This window comes from Lemur catta, chromosome 7, assembly GCF_020740605.2.
Source record: "Lemur catta isolate mLemCat1 chromosome 7, mLemCat1.pri, whole genome shotgun sequence".
Lineage (NCBI taxonomy): Eukaryota > Metazoa > Chordata > Mammalia > Primates > Lemuridae > Lemur > Lemur catta.
In genome coordinates this window covers 70940726-70963512 of record NC_059134.1, presented here as the reverse complement: position 1 = coordinate 70963512, position 22787 = coordinate 70940726, and the positions used below count along the sequence as shown (strand labels likewise).

At 33.6% G+C, this 22787-nt stretch overlaps 1 protein-coding gene across 1 annotated transcript in view; it reads left to right on the top strand.

Annotated features, from left to right (window-relative positions):
- The window catches only part of SOX6 (SRY-box transcription factor 6), a 383942-nt gene that overhangs the window by 7569 nt on the left and 353586 nt on the right, over positions 1–22787 (top strand). Inside the window, exon 2 of the mRNA XM_045557593.1 lies at positions 8267–8507. Within this exon, the coding sequence (XP_045413549.1) occupies positions 8267–8507 (241 nt within the window). The remainder of the gene's footprint in view (positions 1–8266; positions 8508–22787) is intronic.

Sequence of the window (22787 nt, the reverse complement as noted above, 5' to 3'; positions counted from 1 at the left end):
TATCAGATTACCAATGTCTGAATCTGTATTTGTGTTCTAAGACTCACGCTCAGGAAATCTTGTGCTGTTGATGGTCCTCAGTTCATTCCACATTTACCCTGGTGCAGTGCTTTCCCCTCCCCACCAAACTGCTCAATTTTTGTGTTAGGTGATTATAAATGATATTATTTAGAACAGAGATATAAGGTAAAAAAGAAATATCAGATAGTAGCTGTATGACATACTTTTCTGATAAAAAAAGAAGGGGATTATTGATGAAAGAAAAACATCCCTATATGGGGGGTATTTTGAAAATGATGAGAAAAAGTTTTTACTATATTGGAAGGAATGATGTAAATTTGAATGTTTTAAATCTTGAGTTAGATAGATATAAAATAAAATCACTTTTCTGAGAGAACTTTTAAAATGCAGTTTGTTTGGAGCATTATCTATATTAATGGTATTCATTTTTATTTATATCTTAAGAATTTTCAGAGTGTGAGAGAACCATGTCAAATTTTCAATCCCTTAATACTAATTTAGCTTGGGTTACTTAGATCACTTTGGTAGTGGGCCAATCTGGTCACCAAATTTGGACAAGAATTCCAGATTCTGAGTGTCTCAAAAATAGTTCTGGATATGTACCCTATCCTTGGTTATTTTTCTAAACGTATGTAGAGATACTAAATTACATTGTGAGGTAAATTTTCAATTTCAAAAATATAGCCTACTTTAGAAGAAAAAATAAAGCATAGCTCCTACTTTTAAGGAAAAATTAAGACAAAAGCTTTTGAGATAGGATCTGACCTGTCTTTTTCACCCTTCAGAAAGGTTTGTAGGCCAGAAAGAAATCTGTGAAAGAGAAGTTTTTATAATGGGCATGCTACTGACTTACACTTAAGTTATCATTTCAAATGGCAATGATATAATTTGTAGTCCTTTGTGCTATGTCTAGAAAGTTGTAGTGCTCTTATTGGTATTTGTAGTCACCTTTGATGAATTGGTCTTTCTTGTTTTTCATTTTTATTTAATGTAAGACAAATAACTCTTATTGTTAAATAACAAAAATTGCTTCATAGCATTCAGTATTAAAATGCACTTCTTTTTGGGGGAAGCCAGATAGATGTGTTTACTCTGTAGAGAGATTTAGATTTGATTTTTTGTTTTCTTCATGGTAATTATGTTTGCACTTTGCTGATCACTAGTTGTGCATTATTACAATGGAAGGTGACAATTTGATTGTCTTCAATTGGAGAAACAAGTAATTTTATATTCACCAAGCTGTCAGGTAACACTAACTCACAGTACTAAGAGCTCCTGGCAATGCAGCTTGGCACCTATATTTAACTGCTTTGATGCTTGTGTAACCTCTGCTGAATCAGAAATACTTTGCCTGCTGGAAATGGTTTTTAGGGCTGTAGAATGAGGTTTTCATTAAGTAGACAAACTGAAAATGAACTGCAAAGCTGTGGTTGTTCCTCTCCTCCCCTTTCACCTTCTCCCCTCCTCCCTCCCATCCCCTTATCCTCCCTCTTTACTCTCCCTCCCTCCCTCCCTCCTCTCTTTCTTCTTCTTCTTCTTCTTTGGATAGGAACCTGAATTTATGCCTTATTTCATTACACAAAAGAGGAATTACTGGTTTGTTTTACTTAGCTAAAGGAGAACCTCAGAGATTGGCTTCTTTACATGATATTGTTCAGTGTTACCATGTGTGAATTTTTGTATCTTGAAACAATCTATATGTATCAATTTTCATTTTTCCCTTTTTTTCTGGCAATATTAAACAAACAGTGAAAATATAGGTAAGAATGGAAAAGTATGCAGTTATAGCTTCCTATGCTTTCTCTCTGAGAAGTTATTGTTCTGGTTTATGGTTTTTGTTAATAATTGGATAAGATATCCTGTAATTGGGCTTCCATATTAGTGGGTCAGTTTTGAGCTGACAAAGACATGTCTGTTATTAACTTTAAAAATTATGGTTCTCATTGCATGTGAAGAGGAGATTCAAAGTGAACATAAATAAATTCATTCTGCCATTATTTTAGACAGCTTTCTTTCACTCAAGTCACGTGGAGGTCTTTCAATTGAACTATAAAGTCATTGTGCTTGATTAAAATCCTCTAAGTTAGTGTGTATTTATAGTAGTCATTGTTTGGTTTTGCTCTTATTGTTAAGTCACAGATTTTATTTATAAACTCTGACCCTGGCTTTCCAACAAGTTGCTGGTAGATAAACTGTGAGAAAACTCAATATTATTTCTATCGAGCAAAAAGTATAGATAGAGGTTACATGAAGTCAAGTTGTTTTGATCCCAGGAAGAAACTAGATACTCAGGGACACATGTAATAATTATAGATTTTCCATAGGCAGTCAGTCATTAGGCTGGTTGCCTGTCTCTTCCAGCAGATACTACCCAATTAGACAGAGGTGGTTACGTGATGTAACATTATCAGGAGAAACAATTCATGAGTCAAAGCATTCCAAGACATATGAGCTCTAGTCCAAAGAACAGTCTTAAGCTATATAAAGTGACAGCAATATTGTCAGCTAAATATAAACTCTAGAAACACAAACTTTGATGACTTGAGAAGAATCTGTTCCAGGTAGTTCCTGTTTTGTAAAAGAACCTCAGAGGGCTTTTGGAGACAATTTTGGTGTTTTGGCGTGAAAAATTAGAAGCCTTAGAAAAGTCAAAACCCATTAATTTAAGTCCTTTCTTAGACATACTTCAAGAACTTCAAATATATTTCATTTGCTTCATCTCTATTGATTTGACAGCTAACTCGAATCAGTGAGTTTTCTTCTACAAGTGTTGTGTCTATGTGTTATCATATGTGTTCTGAAAAGCTGCTACAAACTGTAGAAGATAGGTTTCTAACTTTCCAAAATAGTTCTGAAAGCAGTTACCTTGTTTTCCCCTGAATTTTTAAAATTGCATATTAAACAGATGGAAGAAAAAGAAAACTATGGCAGAATCCCAGGGAAGTTTGGAGGTAGAGTGGGGGAGAGGAGGTGGTAGTGCTGTATAAAATAATACAAAGAATCGGTAACAACTCTCAGGCTTTATTAGAATGAAGCAGGGAAGATTTTAAAAGGTATGCCTTCATTTTAATGTCTAGAATTAGGGTGTCTTCTGCAATCCTCCTCTCCCTAAGATCTTTAAATGTGGGAATTAAGAGATACAAGAAGAAGGTTTTTTAAATCATTTTTTGCCCTAGGCTGGGTAGACTAGCATCCTTCGTAGGGGGTACCGGGTATTGTGCATTTTGTCAGCTGAACATATCTGTTACTCATGTTCCTTAAAATGAGAGCCACTGTGTTACATTTTTGGAAAATTAGTCGTTTATTTGTCAGCATCAAATCAAATACAGCATTAAATTAACAGTGATTTATCTGACTGAAATAAGTCTAGCCTGGTAGCCTGGGGCTGAGCTACAAAAATAAACGTGAATGTTGGCCTCAAATTTTTATTTTTATTTTTAATAAGTAAGCCAACTACTAAAATGTTGCTTTATGATAATAACAGGACTTCTTTTGAATAAATGTAACACCTAAAAAGTGAATGCCATTTGATAGTAATTGTAAAAATAATGAAAATATTTCACAAAATCAGGTTTAAAATATTGTTTCAATGATTTCAGTGGTTCTTCTAAATAGTTATGTAAGTTCCAAATGATAGTTCTGAAAGATGGGTTCTTTCCAAGTAGTAATTCCAAAAAATGTAATATGAGTGATTATGCCTTATGAGAAAGTTTAAAAGTTGAAGGTTGTTTTAGAATAATCCTAACTTTTAAATATATACAAATAACTGTTTTAAAAAACAATAACACCAAATCAGAAAGGTTGTAGAAAATGTGATATTTTGAGAGAGAGGACTTAATGTGTACATATCCAGTATCCTCATCATTTTATAAAGTCTTGGGCCAACTAATTTTGATTTCTTATTGAAGAAGAGAAAATAAATTTACTGTCTGAGTACGTCTGTAGTGGCCTAAATATTCATATAGTATACTGGTGTTTTGGAGTAAAATAATTATCACCTTTCTAGAGGCATTCTACTGATTTCCTAGAGAACGTTATCAGTTATGGGAAGCTTTATCACCAACAATCTCATTTCCAAAAGTCCTAAGCCTGGAGTTCTTCCAAATGGCTTGGCATCCTGGGAATTCACTTGATCTGTTGGGCAGAGACATTTCAAACCCAGGGAACATATGATGGGAATTTAGTTTTATATGTCCCAAAGATATTTAATTCTCCTTGGAGGTTTTACTTGATAATAGCTATGCCCCAGAAAACCATCTTGTTTAACCAATGTGATAAGTTGACAATGTAGTTTTTCTCTCTGATTATAATGTACTCTGTGTAGTCAATACACTAGTACCATGTGAGTGTAATTTCCTCTTTTATTTTATCTCCAATGCACTGTATTATAAATAAACAGTTAAAAAAAACACCAAACAAATCTGTTGCATCTCCTTTTAAGATTGTACCACTGTAGACACTTGTTCTAGTAAAGTAGAATTGGGCGCATTTGATTGCATTTAAATTTTTCATGCTTCAGCAGTTTGGCTGGGAGCACAGTAAAGAAAAATCCCATGAGCGAGGATAGTTTAGAATAATAGAACTTGATTTTGTGTATTATAGCGGCAACATTTGCGCTGCTTTAGTTAGGGTTGTGTCAGCACTTCCATTATAAACCCCTGTTTTCAGGGGGTATAACTAGGGAGATTTTTTAAAAATACAAATTAAAAAAACAATTCATTTGAATGATTTTTAAGTTATAATAGTGCAAAAATAAAACAAAGTAAAGTCACACAGAAATTGACCATTTCCACAAGGATTTTGATTTTCTTTTGCTTATTAGTTGTATATTGAAGCAGCTAAAGTAAGGTGCTATTCTAATGTATTGGGGTGAAAATTTTTGTAATGGAAAATTACTTAAATGAGCATGAAAATAAGAGTAAGCATCCCACATGGCATTTTAAAACATTAAAACATGGGTATGTTTGAGTTTTTAAAGGAGAGTAGCTATGGTGCAGTGGTTATGGTAGAGGATTTACCAAAAGCCTAGTATCTTCGTAGCTTCTAGAATACAGTTTAGTTGGTCTAGTACAATGTTTTAAAAGGGAAAGCTAAAGTAATGAATGAGATGTAATCAGAAAATCGAAGGATTATTTAATAAAGTAATTGTGCAAAAAATAGTAAATAAAATCTAATAAGCAGTAAATCTAAGGTTTGTTTAATAAACTATTTATTAAAAATAATTTTAGCACATTTTACTTTTTAAAAAACAACAAAAGCATCACCCAAAACAAAATGTAACAAAACCAGCAATAAAAAACAAACCTGAAAAAACCCCCAACAGTTTTATCAAAAGGAAATGCTCAAGGAAAATACCTTGCTGAAAGAACAAAAATAATCTTTTTCTCTGCTAACAACATACTTGAGAACTATAATAAAGTAAACCCAAGAAATGAAATAAAATATGATTTGGAAAAGTATTCTTGGAACAAAATGCTCAAAGTTGAGTATGCCTTCCTTGGTTGTCCTTACCTCCCCCCTTTCTTTTTCTCCTAATGATGGTGTGGACTGAGGATGAACAGTCAGATTTTATATTACTTTTTTTTTTCCGGCAGCCTACCTTTTATTTGCAACCTTGATACACATTTGTATTTGTAGATGCAAAATAAAAGACAAATTGTGTGATGTTATAAATAGGTAGCTTTCCTGAATGGTCACTGAAGGAATCACCAGAAGACTGTTGATGAAGGAGAGGTGAAGCCTTTCCTCACTAATTGTATTCAGCGTGTAATTTCTAAACTTCCCTCTGAATTTTGATTTTCAATTAACACTCCCCATTTGAAGATAATTTTCTATTTAATGTAATTGCAGGAAATAATTTATTGGCTGATTAAGACTGAGGACCCAGCCTTCCTTAAGAAAACACTCTAACAAACCAGCCTTTAAACTCAACTCATAGCTTTGGACAGATTTAGTCTATTTTTACAGCTGCATGGTTGTGTTTTAATTAGGATTGTGCACTATTGTTCACTGGTGCAGTTACAGTTGAAATTATTCTTAAGAGACTGTTTTCATTTTGGGTTTTGTCATGATTAATTTATACTAATGCAAAAATCACAGATATTGCTATTGGAAGGAGCCAATTCACTTTATAATAGGATGTTTGTTGGGGGAGCTAAAGTCACTTTGAGTTTTGGATTATGACTTTCAGTTGTATTTAACTGTTTAAAACACTGGAAGTAAACTCATTCTTTTGTTTTTAATGTGAGTGATTACATTATTGATACTGTCATTATCTGAACTAGGCAAACACTCTTGTTTGTGGCAAGCTCTTGATAAACTTGCAGAACAGTTGTAGTTTGCCTGGTTTTACTACAGTAGTTATGGGGCCAGTAAAGTAAGCTCTACAGTGATTCTTGTATACTAAGAGACATCCTTTGGGTATCATTTTCTAAATTGTGTCTACATTTGTTCATTTGTTATTATTAATATAAATTGATGAAGAATATATTTATCTGATATTTTGATATAGTAGTCTTTAGAACATTTAATTTCTTTCTCCTCACAGAAAATGTAGGCATTTTTCTGTACTCCATTTTCTAGTATCAAGTCTAATAGATAAAATTTTTATTGTTTGTAGAATGATTATTATAAGTAGGTATCAGCATTTTAATATGTTTCAAAGCACTTCAAAAGCCTGTAATACTTTTATTTAGAACTGTGCATAATTAGATTAGCTGATCTTATATTAATTTTTTTCACTGTAGGATACTAAATCTGAGCCCCCTCATTAATTGTGAGAAATTTAGCATTAGCTGTTAAATCCTATGTGAAACATGGGCTGCTACATAAAAACTACTGTTTAAATTGGAATTAACTTAATTATTTTTCTTTGCACTTGATATTTCCTTCACTGCAATATTCATGAAAGCATGTGACAGATTTGTAAATTTAACTGTTAATCTCAGATTTCTAGACCCTTTAATCAGTATTTATTTGTCTGTGGAAACAGTACTAGCAAGTTAATGATTTGCTAATTTGAAAAATGCTCATGTGGTTTCCTATGTTAACTGATTTGTGCATTTTTAAAAAAAATGGTATGAAATCAATTAATGTTAAAGAGCAATTAAGGTGGAGATTTTATTCCTTTCATTACACAGCAGTTTTGGAGCTAAAGATGCAATAAACTGAAACAACCTAAAGTTTTGGAAAAAATACACAACTGCTTCTTCTGTTGAGTTATACACTTTAGTGGTTTTATTTCTAACCTTGCTAAGAAATTCATTTTGATAAAGTGATATTCTCTAAAAGTTTTGAAATTCTGTTTAATAATCATGATTTTCTCACTTTATTTGAAAGCACAGAATGGAGATCTTATTTTGCAGAGTGTAGTTGATGTTTATTTGTGGGTACATAAATGAATGTTCAGTATTGTTTTGGGAGGTTTTAAATAATATGCGTAATAGGCATTTTATTATTTTTATAATAAATGCTTTGAATCTTATATTTACTTTCTAATATAAAACAGGCATATAGCTATTTCAGATACTCAATTCAAATGCTACAAAATTACCTTAAGACTAATCTAACAGTATCAGCCACTCTCTCAATTAATATGTCAATTAAAAGTTAAGTTACAGCAGTTGACACATATTGAAGGTCTCTAGAAAAGCTTTAGATAGTACTAAGTAGTGTTAGTCTTTGCTCTCATAATACAAGATGTAAAATAATAAATCAGGACCAGATTGGCTAAGGACTCTCATGATGGATTTACTTTACTGATTATATTTTTATATATAGACTTCTTTTGTTCTTACATTAAACCATAGGAGAAATTTGGATATTTGTGCTTTCAACTCATCCTGCAAACTGGCTCATTTGCCAGGTACATTCCTTCATTTTTTTCATTGCTAACCATCAAACCAATTACACTCAAGAAGCTTATGATCTAGTTAGAAGTGGAAAGAAAAATATACACATACATACACTGTACATTATGAAAACTAATTCTGTAAAAATTTCATTTGTGAATTGGTAAGAGAAAATATGGAACAATTACTGGGAAAAGGTTTGCTGAGTCAAAAGCAAAGAGGGAAAGCAGGCTAGATAAGCCAAGAGTTCTTTTTCAGTGGTTTAGAGTAGACCATAAATATCTCTAAAGTTAAAGAACTTTTATTTTTTCTTGAATTAGTCAAATGCAAGAGATGGTTTACTCTTTTGTCATTGACAGCTCTTTTTAATTCATACTGTTTTCCTTCTTCTGCAGAAGAATGTCTTCCAAGCAAGCCACCTCTCCATTTGCCTGTGCAGCAGATGGAGAGGAAGCGATGACCCAGGATTTGACCTCAAGGGAAAAGGAAGAGGGCAGTGATCAGCATATGGCCTCCCATCTGCCTCTGCACCCCATAATGCACAACAAACCTCACTCTGAGGAGCTACCAACACTTGTCAATACCATTCAACAAGATGCTGACTGGGACAGTGTTCTGTCATCTCAGCAAAGAATGGTAAGCTTTTAAAATCTGGCCACTGTTAAGTAAGTGTGTTCCTTAGTATGTGCTCATTATAAACAGGTGTTTTAGGGAAGCTCAAAATACATGGCATTAGAGTTATTCATGTTTAGGTTATTAAATAACTTCCTGGTATGTACCACTAATATACTAGTAACTGGGAAAACTTGAAAAGTGGTTGAGATTTAGTTTATGACCATTATTAGGTCAGCTTGTCAAAAGATATTTGATTTAATATTTTTTAGGGGGCAGTTGGTTATCTTATTCTCTGAATCCCTGAATTTAAGCTGAAGAACTTGGTAATATCACAAAATAGGATGATCAAATAAATTATAGCTATGTATCAATATTGAAAAATTAAATTAAGCAAATATGTGTGAATGAGGTCATATAGTGAATTATCATCAATGAGGAAATGCAGTTATTTATCATTTTAATGGTTATTCTTGATTTATAATAAAGGTTTTCTCACTTATGTGCCTATATATTAATTTCAAAAGAGCATGCAAAGCTCCTGAGTATCATTCAGACTGTAGTTTTCTCTAAAAGTAGAAACAACAACATCAAATACATGAAGTGTATTAGCCAGCTTTCCTATGTTAAATTCCATCTCTAACCATCAAAACAGAAACCATAGTAAGGAACATTATCTTGTTTAAAGCATAAATATTCAATTTTTTAGCGTCCAGAAGAGACCAAAACCTTAATATATTTGATTAGATTAGAAATTTGAAACCCTGTTTTGCATTTCTTAACTTTTCACTAACCAAAAGTTAAGTTAATGAAAAATATTTTAAGTGGGCACCGAGGAAATTTTTATTCCTTAATAAAAATAAGGTAATATTTAAAATGCTTTTACTACTAATAACACATTTAAATTCTTACTAAATGCTTAATGTCTCAGAGACTTAATTCAATAATTTATGGAGGCAGACATTCTTCAAGATAATTTTGCAGACACAGCCAGTGCTCTGGAGCAGTAGGTAAGAAATAGAAAATTGGAAGATAAATAGATTCTAGATTAATTTTAGTTTTAAAGGGATCAACATTGTATAATTAGATCCACTGGAAGATTTATTTTTCTTGAGTAGGGGGAGGAAAAAGGTATAATAAAGCAAGTCTGTTTTAATGATTGAACCTAAGTTCATTTTATACCTGCAAGGTAGTAGCTTGGGTGAAACTGTGATTAATGTAAAATTTAATAAACACTTACCTCATTTTACTTTAAAATAAATATGAAGTCCAAAAGGATGTTTATGAACTAAATATCCAGTCACTGACAGTTGCTTATTGGCAAGATAGTAGGGTTATGTTTCGTTTTTATTTCAACAAATATTTATTATCTTCTATATGCCAAGCATTCTACTAGGTATTGACTGTATAGTGGTGAGAAAAACAGACATGATTCATTCCTTCATGGAATTTGTAGTCTAGGAGAGGAAATAGAAATTCAATAAATATACACACAAATGTATAACTAAAATTGTGATGTGTGCTATGAAGAAAAAGAATATGATGTGATAACATAGTGGGGAAAACCTAATTTAGAATAGATGGTTAGGAATTCCCTCTCTGAGCTAAGGATGATAGGAACTAACCAGGTGGAGTGGAACAAAAACTAAAACTGCAGAGGGAACAGCATGTATGAAGTACCTGAGGTGAGAAAATTATAGCATAATTGAAGAAAATAAAAGATGGTCTTTGTGCTTGGAGTGTAATAAGTGAGGATGCAACATAGCATCAGATATGGTTAGAAAGATTGGAAGGAGCTGTATCAAACAGGACCTTGGCGATAACATTATGGAGGTGAGATTTGATCTAAGTGCAATGGAAAGCCTTTGAAGGGTTTAAGAACATTTCAAGCAGATAATTCTGGCTGTGGTATAATGAATGGATTGGAGAGGGACAAGAGTGAAAGCAGGAAGACCCACTGGGAGTCTATTTCAGAAGTCTAGGTGAGAGATGAATGTTTTGGATTAGTGTAGAGGAAGAGTGCATAGAGAGAAAGGATGTGTTCAAGATATATTTTGGCTTTTATGTCAAATACAGTCATAGACAAATAAAAATAGCTGGACTGGAAAATATGGATAGAGGAAGAAATATTACATTTCAAATTTTATTTCTTTGAGAACACTGTACTTACTTTACCTAGTAAAATTTTGTTTGTATCTTAGTAAGTGCCAGGTTGCTTTGGTGAGTTATTCTCAAACTTTTATGATCTAAAATTTGTTGGAAAATAGATATTAACAATTTGCTTACCAAATTAATATTAAATGTGATTTATGGTAGTATAAAATAGTTTAAAGTTATAATGTGTTATATATTAGTGTAAAAGAAATCATACTTGTTAGAAATGTTTTCAAACTTTCACTTTCTTTTGATATTAAACATTGCTTTCCACTGGAGCCTTTGTGTATTCTGAATGTTTGGAAGCCAAAATATTTTGTTTTAACTCCCACTCTATAGTATTTCCCAGCTGTGTACTTATATGGTGTAATAAAAGGATTTAACAAATGGGAAATAGCAGCTGCATTTGGAAATTCCCTTTGTGCTTCCTTTTCACTGGGTAGATTCAATAATGTGTAACAACTGTAACATCAGACCTGTAATGACTTACACTGCAAGTATCATATCACCAACCAAGTTTCTTTGTAGGAAAGAAAAACAATAGAAGGATTTTAGGTTTTTGGGCAGACCTGCAAACCTACAGAGAGAAAGAGAGAGAGAGAGTGAGAGAGAGAAAGTATTGGAGTAGGAGGACTGTGACTAACATAAAATTTAATAAACATTTTACCTCATTCTACTTTAAAATAAATATGAAATCCAAAAGGAAGTTTATGAAATGAAGTGAAATTTGTAGTTCTCTTTAATGGATCAGTCTTTGCTTACTATAATTGAACCCCATAAAATAGTTGTGGAAAAATAAAACTTAGAAGAAAATCTGAAAAACAGAAAACAACCCCCCCCCAAATTTTATCACCACATATTTAGTTTCCATTGTTTTTTACTTTCTATGATGGCTTCTTGTGGCCCTCATTCATGAACAGTTAGAAACAAGCCCTAAAAGTTTCTTATCTCTTGTATTCAGGAAGGGTTTTACTTTGATATAGCAAAACCACAGAGGAGCTTGTCTGTTAAGAGAGGGTAAAGACAAGGCAAAGAAGTTCTGCTAATTCCCACTTCATGATTAGAAAAAAATCCTTAAATGTTAAAATTTTGATTATTTCAAAGAGGGCACTGCAACAAAATATGAGGGCACACAGTTTCAAACAAGAAAAAGAATTTGTTATGGCATAAGCAAAGAAGGAGAATAGAAATTTTAGAGACAGGAATTCAAGGGCCAATTTGAGATAAAACAGTTTAGACTCTGGTTTTAGTTATAATTACTTATATTACAGACACCAAAATGTTCAATTTTAAATTTAATTTGCTATGTTAATTGGTAAGATCCATTTGAAGGTTAAAAGTTAGAGTAAGAATTCACTGTCCTTCTCTAATGTATAACCAGTACTATGAATATTTTCATCATGGCACCAGTGTGCCAATACCTTTTTTGCAGAGGGATATTGACATGTCCACTAAAATCTGTTTTTGCTCCCGTTAAGACTGTCCCATTTGGCTAGAATAAATTCACATATTTTTTTCATGAAAAATGTATAGTGTATCATTCTTTTTATGTGAATAAGCATGGAGGAACATTTTGGTGGTAATGTTTAGTGTCATGTATATGTTATTGTATGTGATTATTACCTGCTAAAGAATGCAACTATAGAAAGGACAGGTATGTTTATATATTGTTAGCAAACTTGTCTGCAAATTACGTACAGTTTTTTGGTGCAAACTATATATACATACTTATTGTATCAAATGGATAAATTGATATGTGTGTGTTAATTTGAGCCTTCCTTCCCTTACTTTTTTTTTCTTTCACTTTAGAGTATAATTTAGAGAGGTGTTACTATCATCACTGTTTACCTGTGTATATAGTGTGTACTAAATTCCAGGTACAGGGAGTACCTTGTAAATAATACAGATAAGATTTCTGTTATCATGGAACTTAGAGTGTAATAGTATGACAGATAATAAAGAAGTCTTACAGAGTAGAAAATTTCAGACAATGATAAGTGCTATGAAGAAAATTAAATGAGAAAATGTGATAGAGTATGACTAAGCAGATTGGGGAAGGTCTTTTTGAAGAGGTAACATCTGAGCTGAAATTTTGAACAACAAGAAGGAGCTACTGTGCAAAGATTTGGGGAAAACACCCAGCTAGAGTGTATAGTAAGTATGAAAGCCTTTTGGATTGTGTGTTTGAGGAACAGAAAACAACAGGGTGGCTGGTGAGGGAGAAAATGGTGTGAGATGAAGTCAGGGAGGCAGGCAGACGACATATATTATGGGGTCTTGAAGGCTACAGGGAAGTTTTTAACTTTATTTCAAGTGCAAGAGGAAACTATTGGAAGATTTTAAGCAAGGGAGTAACATGATTTGATGTGTTTTTAAAAGATCACATGTCCTGCTGTGTAGAGAGATTAGATTGTGGGAGATGACATCAGAAACAGGGACACCTATTAGGAAACCATTGCATTAGTGCAGGTGAGAGTTTGATGATATGTGGAAAAGTGAACAATTAGGAAGTGTACTCACCTAAGAGTTTCAGAGATTCTGAAGAAGACAAGATTCACACAAAGGGTGGAGAGAATATTTTAAGTAATGTACATGTGGGCAGGAATTTAGTCAAGAATGAACAAGAAATGTAGAGGATGAGACCAAGGAGAGGAGGGAAGAGAGTAGATATGCTACTGGCTAGAGAATGGCCCCAGGGAAGAGACAGAGCTTTTTGCTTAGGAGACAACTATTTATAGGTGACTTTTGGGGTAGGCCATGGAAATGTGGGTAAGGCACCAGTACTACCTTTTACAAGGTACAACATGTGATAAGACTGTAAGTGGGAGAACAAAAAGTAGACCTCCCATTTGATCCAGCAATCCCACCTTTGGGTATTAACCCAAAGAAAAAAAGACATTTTATTAAAAAAAGATATTTAGACTCAAATATTTATAGCAGCACAATTCATAATCATGAAGATGTGGAAACAACCCAAGTACCCACCAATACATAAGTGAATCAGTAAAATGTGGTATATGTATACCATGGAGTAATACTCAGCCATAAAAAGATGGTGAACTAATACCTTTTGTAACAGCTTGGATGGAACTGGAGACCATCCTTTTAGTGAAGTATCACAGAATGGAAGAATAAAAACCATATGTACTCACTACTAAATTGAAACTTATAAACACTAATATGCACATATGGTAGTAAAATTCAACAGAAATCAAGCGAGTAGGAGGGGAGTGGTGGGGATGGGTAAATTCACACCTAATGGGTACAATGCACACTATATGGATGATGGATACACTTATAACTTTGACTTAAACTGTACAAAAGCAATTCATGTAACCAAAACATTTGTACCTCCATAATATTTTGAAATAAAAGATTATAAGTGGGACCTTATGCACATGTGCATATGTACACTTGCATGCATGTTTATATTGATATATATTTTAGGCAAAAATATACATCTGGCTTTTAACTACTAGTCCAATTAGGTGGAAATAACCATACTAAACTCTTAGCTCTACAATATCTGAATTCCTTATTTTAGAGACCTACTTAAATTCCCCCAGGTGAGGTTTTTCCTTCTAGAAAAGTTAAAATAATTTTCCACTATAAATAAAAGATGCCAATAATAGCCTTTGTTGTAATTGAAATAAAAGAATAATAGGTATACTGAAATATTTAATAAATAACTATTGGGAACAATGCTTTCTTGCTTGCAAACAGTTTCTACTCTGCTTCTCTTGTTTTTAGTCCAATGAAGTTGCTAATCAACTCTGGAGTGTTTTATGTCATTCAGTTGGAGTCATAAAATTTCTGGTGTGGACTTTGTACCATTTCTGGGAATGGAGCTGTTGTCATTTCATGATAACATGGTCCAGGAATTTTTAGTGAGGATTTAACCCTCAGCCATGTTATGTTGTGACAGACTGTTAGATTTCTAATCTTGTTACTTTTTAAAAGATTTAAAAAACTTGAATTATTGCCAGTTCTTTGTAAGATTTAGTCATTTCAGATGGTAGGCAGCACTCATGAAATTTATTTCCTCACTTTTATGGGGACTGTACTTTACAAAGTGTAGTGAAACCCACTAGTTCACCTGGTCCTAACTAGTTTATGGTCATAATACCTAAGGTAAGGTTTATGTACATATTTTGTGGTACCTGATTGGTTTGTGAAGCACTGGGGAAAAAAATCCATAAACTAGCAAGGTTTAGACTTATTGAGACATTTAGTTACTACTACTCTCTTTTTCAGATTTTGGAAATTCATTCAATTTAAGTAAAGCTCAAGCCCAGGTTTCTATTAACAAGTCAAAAATGCCATCTTTGCCCCTGAATCACTGAATAACATTCTCTAGGAAGCATTATGGAGGATTTCCCATTTTCTATAAACTTGAAGCTATATTTGCACACAATACTATCTCCTTTTAAACCTCTCTCAGAAATTTATGACAAAAATTATTTATAATTTGAACTAAAAATAAAAACATTGCATGGAATTTTGCAAAACTCTTGCTGTGGGTAGTGAAATAGACAACTAGTATTGTCTAATGCTAACACATTGATTACCTCTATATTTTCACACCCTGATAATCTACACTGTTTCAATTTTATTATTTTTAAAAAAGTATATTTTTCAAAAGTTCCCCAAATCTAACTTGTTTAAATTAAACAAAAGGATTACTGGTATGCTACTTGGAAATATCTCAATGTTTATGGAAATATGAATTATCTTATTATGATTCTTAATGATATACCTTTCTAAAGATCCTATGTGGAAGTTTTCTTTTTTACCTACCATATTATCAAAATCTTTATCAAAAGTGGAAACATTAACATGTTCTGGAATAGTTGGCTTCTTTTCCCTTGGGCAAGCAGGAATCAGGTATGCATGTTGATTAACACACTCCAGTCATTAACATGTGATTATGTAGGCTGCATATTGAGCACTTGCCAAAATATAAAAGTCTAGTACTTTCCTACATCTGTGCAGACTTTTTCCATTTCTTTTGTATTTTGACAGATCAAGCAATATGGGGCTCTAATATTTTTTTATTTTAAGTATAATAAAATTGTGTATACAGAATGTCTTTAAGGAGCTGGGGTATGTCATGTTTATTTTCATTTTAATCTTTCAGGCTGTGTAAGATCCAGTGACTGGGGTTTGCAGAGCACTAACTATAACATGAATCTCTTAATGAACTCTATCAATGATATTCACATGCAATTTACAACATTCTTGCATGTTCATAAGGATTATCTTTTCTGGGATTTAGCCAATATTCTCCTGATTTGCTTCAGTTTTATGTGATATCTTTATATTTCATAAATATTTTATTTCCATTTATTTTACCTATGCACTGCTAGTGCGTACCTCATAATGGTGCCAGGGTTGATCAGTTTGAATATCCTGTCTTCTACTATCCCTATGCAAATACTTCTATATGGCAAACATATATTTCCTATGTCTGTAGCATTTCCAGACATAGGAAAAGTTGCTTTTTGATAATTATTTAAAATAAGACTTGATTATTAATAGAAAATCTGGTGTAATGTAGTCTAACTTGAACAGTTTGAGCAGGACTGTTCTACTCAGCTTTTATTTTTCTTGATGGATTTAAATGTCATTTGAAGGTAGATTCTTTTTTTTAAATAAGCCTTTTGTCAAAATTGGTCAGTGTTAATGGAAGCTGATCTCAGGACACCAATAATTTTCTGATTAAAGTAGAATTCTATGAGCATTTTCCAGTCTATAGGTAGTATTGATTAATGTACACTTTCTTCTATAGAATTCCTTCTTGCAATTCGTCCTTGCCTGACTTCTGGGTACATCAGTATAATGAAATATGATGACGTTAATAATGAAATTTATGCATCTTTGCAATGCTTCTGAGCAACATATTGTAGAAAGTAACGTATATACTATATAGCATGCAGTCATTTACATGACTAATTTGAACTTTTCATGATTAAAATGTGTTATGAATCTCAGGGTCCTTCTAGATCAGCAGGAATAAGATGCTGATAACTGTGATAGGCAGCATATTGCATTGGGAAGAGGAAGCCAGGACTGTGTTTGCACTCTCTGAGATCTTTCTTTAATTTGGGGAGGGTTGCTTTCCATAAAGGCGACTTTAACATAATGAATCCTGCTTGCACTATTCATTTGAAGATGAGATTGAAAGGGCTGTCTCTGATTATTGAGTCAAACCACCTGCATGAAGCAGGAAAGACCCTACTCTGTTCCCTCCACAAACATATCTAATCTGTCTTGAACGCCTCTAATGAATGTGCCTTAATTACCTTGATATGCAAATTATCCCACTGTTTGTCCTCTGCAATAAAAAGTTTTCCTTGCTTCCCAAGAGAAATGTAACCTTTTTAAAAGAACCACAACTTCAAGCTATTATTCCTTTTGTTAATACAGCTTTCAATGTGATGACATATTTTTTATAATATTAACCTTTTAAGTATTATTTTGGTTTTTCTATATTCCCATGACCCCTAGGCATTGTTTTTCTAGGTGATGCAAATTGATTTCAATAACATATCTTGTGTAAACCACAGTCTCAAATCCAAAGTATAAATTACCAAAATTTGCTAATAAAAGTTTACAATCTGTTTGAAATTAGAAATGAGTATTTATGCATTTCATTTATCTTTTTTATATTTTATTAGCACCCTAGAAAATGAGAAACCTTATTTGATAAAATAATTGGAAATTATTTTGTAAACTTTTGCTTTCATTATAATTTAACTCTGATTTGTTTCCAATCCCAGTGTACCGAGAGTACCTTGAGTACAATATTCTCAAACTCCTCTACCTTCTGAGAGGAAATGTGCCTTCATTCAAGCTCAGATAGATTATGATAGTAAAATAGAAGAGATTTATTTACTTAGAAAAAAATTAGAACATTTACATGACCGTTACTTTTATTTAAGAACTTTTTGGTCAGTTCCAACAGTAAGTTATAGTTTTGCATAAGCACTGAGTTAGCCAGGAGCAAACTGATGTAATCCATTTACAAACTGAGAAAATTTTTGCTCTTGAATTCAGACTTAATATTTGGCCTTCAGTTTTATTCATTTATTTAGCACTTGGTGCACTCACTTCTACTAAGGATGCTCCTCTCATTTTTGTTCTCTCACTGATGTATTTTGTATGTAATTTGATTACAGTTTTTTTTTTTTCTTTCTGAAATTGACAGTAAGGTTAGAGTTTGGCTCTCCTTTTGGCTACTATTCTTTTAGATAACGCAGTAGGTCAAGGAACGAATCTAAGTTTTTTGGTATTTGGAAGTTAAGAGAGAAAGAAATTCATACTTTTTTCCCCTTCCAGAGGGAAAATATGGGCTTTATGATTATAATTGAGTCATCAGTCCAAGGTTGTGTGTTGCCTTCAGTTAAGGGAATGCACAGCTTCCAGATATTGGAAGCACTTGTTGGCAGTTAGACTTCTTACTTGCTGTTTTGTGTTAAACTGGTGACATTTTGTGCCTAGTTTCCCTTTTCCTAGAAAGGCAAATGCAGGTAGATAGATAGATGGATGGAAGAATGGATGGATGGCTAGGTAGTTGTTTCATAAGCAACATAGCCTCTGAGGAATCATTTTTAGTCTTGTACTTGTTCTAGTAATAAGAACTTAAACCAGAGAGCTGGGGATGTTATTTACATTTTTCTGAATTACAAAGAGTTTCTCGTTAACCCCATCATATGAATTTGACATATTAGAAGGAAATTCAAAGGCTCTTGCAGTGAATCCTCAAAACTGGGAAATTTACTAGGCTAGATCTAGCAAAGAGAGGAGATTGTTGAGCTCACAGAGTGGCCCTGAAGGCTCAGTATATATAACATATAAAACAATCTATTCTCTCATCTCTCTTCCTTGGGCAAACTTGGCCTTGAAAGGACCTCACTCTTAACAGAGTAGCATCTCTATTAAATAATAAATGGATTTGACAAACCTTGATTGTGCTCTGATACTTTTTTTTTAGGATATTATGGGGGTACAAACATTTTTGTTACATGTAATGTGTTTGCCTCACCCAAGCCAGGGCTACAAGCATGTCCTTCCCCAATATAGTGCACTCCACTTCCTTTAGTTGTGGGTTTATGTCTTTCATCCCCAAGCCTGACCAGCATCCATTGATTATTACTACCATGTGAACATCTTAGTGTAGATCAGTTAGTACCAATTTGATGGTGAGTACATGTGGTGCATGTTTTTATATCCTTGTGACACCTCACTTTGAAGGATGGGCTCAATCTTTATCCAGGATAATATAAGAGGTGCTAATTCACCATTGTTTTTTACAGTTTCTCAGTATTCCATGTACATATACCACATTTTATTAATCCACTCATGTATTGATGGACACTTGGGTTGTTTCCATATCTTTGCAATTGTGAATTGTGCTGCTATAAACATTCAAGTGCAGATGTCTTTATTATAGATGTCTGTTTTTCCTTTGATAGATGCCTAGTAATAGGATTGCTAGATCAAATGGTATTTCTATTTTTAGCTCTTTGAGGTATCGCCACAGGGGTTGTACTAATTTGCAGTCCCATCAGCAGTGTAAGAGTATTCCAATCTCTCCACATCCATGCCAGCATTTGTTGTTCTGGGACTTTTTGATAAAGGCCATTCTTACTGGAGTTAGGTGATATCTCACTGTAGTTTTGGTTTGCATTTCCCTAATGATTAGAGATGTTGAGCACTTTTTTATATGTTTGCTGGCCATTAGTCTGTCTTCTTTTGAAAAGTTCATGTCCTTTGCCCATTTATTGTTGGGGTTGTTTGATTTTTTTCTTGTTGATTTTCTTAAGTTCTATATAGATTCTTGTTATCAGCCTTTTATTGGTTATATAGAAAGCAAGTATTTTCTCCCATTCTGTAGGTTGTCTATTCACTCTAATGATAGTTTCCTTGGCTGTGCAGAAGCTTTTTAATTTGATCAGATCTCATTTGTTTATTTTTGTTGCTGCTGTGATTGCTTTGAGGGTCTTCATCATAAATTCTTTGCCTAGGCCAATGTCTAAAAGAATATTCCCTACATTTTCTTCCAGAATTCTTAAAGTTTCATGCCTTAGGTTTAAGTCTATTATCCATCATAAGTTGATTTTTGTGAGAGGTGAGAGGTGGGAATCCAGTTTCAATATTCTGCATGTGGATATCCAGTTTTCCCAGCACCACTTACTGAATAGAGATTCTTTTCCCCAATATATATTTTTGTCTGCTTTGTTGAAGATTATATGCCATTATGAGGTGGTTTTATATCTGGGATCTCCATCCTATTCCAAAGATTTATATCTCTGTTCTTATGCCAGTACCATGCTGTTTTTGTTACTATAGCCTTGTAGTAAAGTTTGAAGTCTGGCAGACTGATGCCTCCCAATTTGTTCTTTTTGCTTAAGATTGCTTTGGCTATACGAGGTCTTCCTTGGTTACAGACAAAGCATAGAATTATTTTTTCTAAATCTGTAAAGAATGATGGTGGTATTTTGATAAGGATTGCATTAATTCTGTAGATCACTTTAGGTAGTATGGACATTTTAACAATGTGGATTCTACCAATCCATGAGCATGGTAGGGATTTCCATCTGTTTACATCTTTTTTCAGTGTTTTGTAGTTCTCTCTGTATATGTCTGTCACCTTCATTAAATATATTCCCAAATATTTAATTTTCTTTGATGCTATTGTGAAAGGTGTTGTGTCTTTGATTTGATTTTTGGCTTGACTGTTATTGGCGTATATGAATGCCAGTGATTTGTGTGCATTAATTTTGTATCCTGAGACTTTACTGAATTCATTTATCAATTCCAGGAGTCTCTTGGTTTAATCCTTGGGATTTTCTAGATATTATAGCATATTTTCAGCAAAGAGTGAGAGATTTACCTCTAAACCTACAGCCAATATCATACTGAATGGGGCAAAATTGCAAGCATTCCCACTTAGAACAGGAAGCAGACAAGGTTGCCCACTGTCTCCACTTCTATTTAACATAGTGCTGGAAGTCCTTGCCAGAGCAATCAGACAAGAAAGGGGAATTAAGGGTGTCCGAATGGGGCAGAAGAGGTCAAACTCTCACTCTGATACATTTTAATGTTGAGATTTGTGAGGTATGGAGAACATACCCTGAGTTTGTTTCATTTAAAGCATACTGGTTGCTTTGCTGAATATGAAAACAACAACAGCAACAACAAACACCAGTTATTTTTATAAGTTCATGTGTGTCTCTCAAATGAGGAAGAAAACAACTGCAAGGGAGGAGAACATGAGGAAGATTGACTTGATGCTAGAGTAAGTAGTTACCTCTTAGGAAAAGCTCTGTGGAATAATTTGAGACTCTCCATGCATAGAAACTTACTCTGTAAGAATTTGTCTACCATCTCCAACTTCTGTAAAATCACTTCCTTTATTCCTCAATGCATTGTAGTAAAAAAAAGCCCATTCTTTTTATTCAGTGGAAATATTTTTCCTGGGGTACTCAGAGGGAACATAAATTAGAGGAAAGGATGTTATCTCATAGAAAGCGTATGTTCATCTCTGCCACTAATTTGCTGTGTGACCTTAGGGAAGTCACTTTATATCTCCCGACTTTAATTTCTACATCTCAAAAATGAAAGATTTGAACTATAATCACCAAGTCTCTTGCCACTACTAACTTTCTTGGTTTAAAGGTTAAAATTGTCTTACCAATTTGGCCTTGTATTGTTTAGGTTGAATATCATATATATTGTTTTTTGAGTAGTAATGAATTTCTACATGAAAGTGACTGCCTATATAGTTGGTAGGCACATGAATCAGCCAATGACTGAACCCTGATAGAATGTGCTTGCTTGCCTTAAAGCTTTTACTACTGTTCTACTACCAAAAAGCTGTAAAGTATTCTCGTCTGTGAGGCTGTCTGTCCCAAGGCATTAAATCTTTAAAACATGTTATCTCTAAGGCAGTCATAATGTGCCTTAATTCTTGTTGTTCAGACAATAGTGAGTACATGCAATTCAGGGCACTACTCTGTAAGAGAGGGAAACAAATTGGAATGAACTCAGGGGAGATTAATCAGAATGGCTGGACCATGTTTTATGAAGAAGAAATGAAGGAAACGGATATTTTCCCTAGAAAAAGGGAAGATAGAGGAGAACTATATTAGCTGTGTATAATTATTGAAAAGACTACCATTCTGAATGTTTCCATGGGATAGAACTATAGGTTTAAATAGGTTTTATATTCCCATAAAGAAGAATTTTTGACAACCCTTGAAAGTTGAAATAGACTGCTTTGGGAGGTGCTATAAATCCTCTATCAGTGGAGGTGTTTAAGGAGAAGTCAAAAAGTCACTTGTCTAGGATATTGTAACAGTCACCACCACTACTACCACCACCATTTAATGAGCACTTAAATATATAACAAGCACTGTTCTAAGTGTTTTGTTTTTATTAATTCATTTAATTCTTATAACAATTGTATGAAGTAAGTTCTTTACTGCTACTATTATTGCTCCCATTTTACATACAAGGAAATTAAGGCAAACAGAGGTTAACTAACATGTCTGAGTGTACGTGGGAAGAAGGTGGAAAAGCTGGGGTTGAAACTAGAAAATCTTGCCTAGAGAGCCTGTACTGTATTAACTACTTTATTATTCCACCTTTTCTTGAATAGGGGATTCAAGTGCTAGATGGGGTTGAACAATTGGATTTTTAAGGACCTTGAAATCTTGAATAAAGCTGTAATTGTAGAGGATACAGCTAAAATGGAAAACAAAACAAAACTGACAACATACAATGCAGTAAGAATGAATATATTTAATTCTGTCGTGCTGGTGGGTGTAGGAAAGGGTATAAGAATAATACTCTGTTCCTACATTTATATTGGGCAGCAGGTAGGGAAATTGATTCTTGCAGCTACTTAGGCCATTTCCCAGTGGTTTCTCCCAAGTGCAATGACTTTCACTGGTATGTGAGTTTCAACTCCATTACATAGGCAAGATTACATTTCTGACTTATGCTCTCCCGCTCTCAATTCCTGACATGTTATCTGACTTTTGCAACCCCAGCCCATTGCTCTCCTCCGCTTGCAGTATGGCTGCTCATCCACATTCCTTGTCTAGGTGTGGTCGGCAACCCAGCTGAACCAGAGCACTAGTGTAC